The sequence below is a fragment of the Vigna radiata genome, unplaced genomic scaffold (assembly GCF_000741045.1).
Source record: "Vigna radiata var. radiata cultivar VC1973A unplaced genomic scaffold, Vradiata_ver6 scaffold_1177, whole genome shotgun sequence".
NCBI classification, from domain to species: Eukaryota; Viridiplantae; Streptophyta; class Magnoliopsida; order Fabales; family Fabaceae; genus Vigna; species Vigna radiata.
The window spans coordinates 1-2,612 of NW_014542758.1; the positions used below are offsets into that span (position 1 = coordinate 1).

General features: G+C 37.5%; 1 protein-coding gene across 1 annotated transcript; it reads right to left on the reverse strand.

The window, feature by feature from the left end:
• Positions 1 to 10: 10 nt before the first annotated feature.
• On the reverse strand, positions 11 to 2,501 carry LOC106780742 (uncharacterized protein K02A2.6-like; the record flags this gene model as incomplete). Its single annotated transcript, XM_014669051.1, has 1 exon — positions 11 to 2,501. A coding segment is annotated over exon 1 (2,491 nt), but the record flags the coding sequence as incomplete, so codon positions are not given.
• Positions 2,502 to 2,612: the final 111 nt, after the last annotated feature.

A 2,612-nucleotide genomic window follows, 5' to 3' on the forward strand; every position in this document is an offset into this window, starting at 1 on the left:
TCCATAATACCTTTCTTTAAAGCACTTTTGATGGTACGTACTGCTCTCTCTGCAGTACCATTGCTTTTCGGATGATACGGTGGCGATTTCGACACCAAAATATTGTTGGCTGTACAGAAGTCTAAAAATTCTGCCGAATCAAACGGCGGGCCATTATCACTTACTATTTCTTTGAGAAGCCCAAAGGTACAAATGTGTGAACTTAACTTAGCTATAACACTTTCAGCAGAAGTAGACTTAACTTGGCAGACATCTAACCAATTTGAATAAGTATCAACTAAGAGAAAGAATGTATTATTATCGAAATAAAAATGATCCACATGGACTCTCTCCCAAGGAGAACTTGTGACGGGCCAGGACACAGATTCACAAGACAAAGGTTTAAAATTTAGTGATTGGCATGCTTCACAAGATTTACTAATGCTTTCTATATCTGAGTTTAGGCTTGGCCACCAAACATTTTGCCTTGCCAATAACTTCATCCTAACTATTCCTGGATGCGATTTGTGAAGTAAATTTAAAACGATTTTCTGTAATTTACTGGGGATGACAGCGCGATCACCAAACAAAATGACTTCTTCCTCTAAGGACAAAAATTCCTTAATTTTGAAGAATGGTACAAGATTTTTATCTTCAATAGAGTTAGGCCAACCAATCAACACAAAATTATGCACTTGGCTTAGAAGGGGATCTTCCTGAGTTGCTGTGGCTACAACAGAGCTTGTAACAGGTAAATCAGGCATGATTTCAATGTAAGAATTGATGACTTTTACTTGCTCTTGTTCCAGTGGCAATCTAGAAAGAGCATCAGGGGCGGCTAATAAGGTTGCCTTTCTATGTTCTACTGTGAAATTATATGCACTTAGTGTGACTGACCATCTTTGAATTCTAGGGGACGCAATGACAGGTATTCCTTTACACAATAAAGTTTTCAACGGGTGATTATCGGTGACTAATGTAAAATGTTTTCCATACAGATATTTGTGAAACTTCTTAACACTATAAACTACGCCTAGTGCTTCTCGATCAAGTTGTGAGTAGCGTTTTTGTGCGGGTGACAGGGAGGCTGAAGCGTACATGACAGGTTTTTCTAGATTATTGACAACGTGACACAAGACTGAACCGACACCAAATGGTGACGCATCAGAGCAGACTACCATAGGTTTTTGAGGATCATAAATTTCTAATACAGGTTTATCACACAATTTAGCCTTAATGAAATCTAAAGCGGATTGACATTCAGTTGTCCACTCAAATTTTTGGTTTTTTGTTAACAGTTGATTAAGTGGCCTAAGATGAGTACTTAAATTTGGCAAGAACCTAGCATAAAAGTTAACAAGACCTAAATAAGATCTTAGTTCAGAAACATTAGTAGGTACTTTGGCATGAATTATTGCTTCAATTTTCTCATCAGTGGGGTGAATTCCTGTTTTATTTATTCTATAACCTAATAACTCTATTTCAGTAACTAACCAAAGACACTTTGGAAGGCCAACTTGAACGTGATGCACATTTAAACGGTCCAAAACTTCCAGCGTAATTTTTAAACATTCATCATAATTTTCTCCCCCTACGACAATGTCATCCAAGAATTTAGCTACGCGTTTCATGCGAGCCAAAAGAGTGTCCATAACGCTTTGGAAAACCGGCGGTCCCACCTTAACGCCATATTGCAAGCGATTAAATCGAAATAAACCCCAGGGAGTGTTAACGGTTAAAAGCTCTTGACTCTCCGGAGCAACTCTTAGCTGAAGATAAGCTTCAGTTAAATCTATTTTGGTAAAATAGGAACAATTTGAAAGGGTGGCCCAAATGTCTTCAAGTTTAGGTAAAGGATAGTGATCCATTTGAAGCTGAGGGTTAATCGTTCTCCGGAAGTCTGTTACAATCCTAATTTCGTTATTCTTTTTGACAATAGGCCAAATTGGTGATGCCCAGTTCGAATGGTTTACTGGTTCTAATCTTTTGTTTTTCACCATTTCAGCCAGCTTAGCTTCGACTTTTTCGCAGAGACTGTAGGGTAACTCATAATATTTATGAAATATAGGGGTAGCGTTAGGCATAAGAACCAGTCTAGCCTGAAAGCCTTGTATTGCTTCAGACTTATCTGCATTGAAAACCCAGGGAAACTTATGACGATATATTTCTACAAAATTAGAATTGCTGATTTGTTTAACTTCATTAGGAGGTGTGTCATTGAGAATAGTATCTTTTAACTGTGGTTCAAGGATGTTTAACCATTCTCTTCCCAAGAGCATTGTGGCAGGTTTAGAGAACTTAACTATAATTAAACGTAAATTAAAATCATTACCCTTGTATCGAACTTTCACCATCACTTGGCCGACTGTATTCAAGCCATAGTTATCAACACCATAAAGTTGAACAGAGGAGGGTGAAATTACTAATTTAGGAAATTTCTGTTGAAACTCTAGCATTGATATGATTGAATATGGGGATCCGCAATCAATTTCGCACTTAATATCAACACCATTAATGAGCATTATTCTCAAATACGGAGCTCGATTAGGTGAACTAAGGTTCCCGGTGGGTAAATTTGCAACAATAGAATTTGAGTTATTTCTACTCACGTAATTTTCAGCAATGTTACCGAT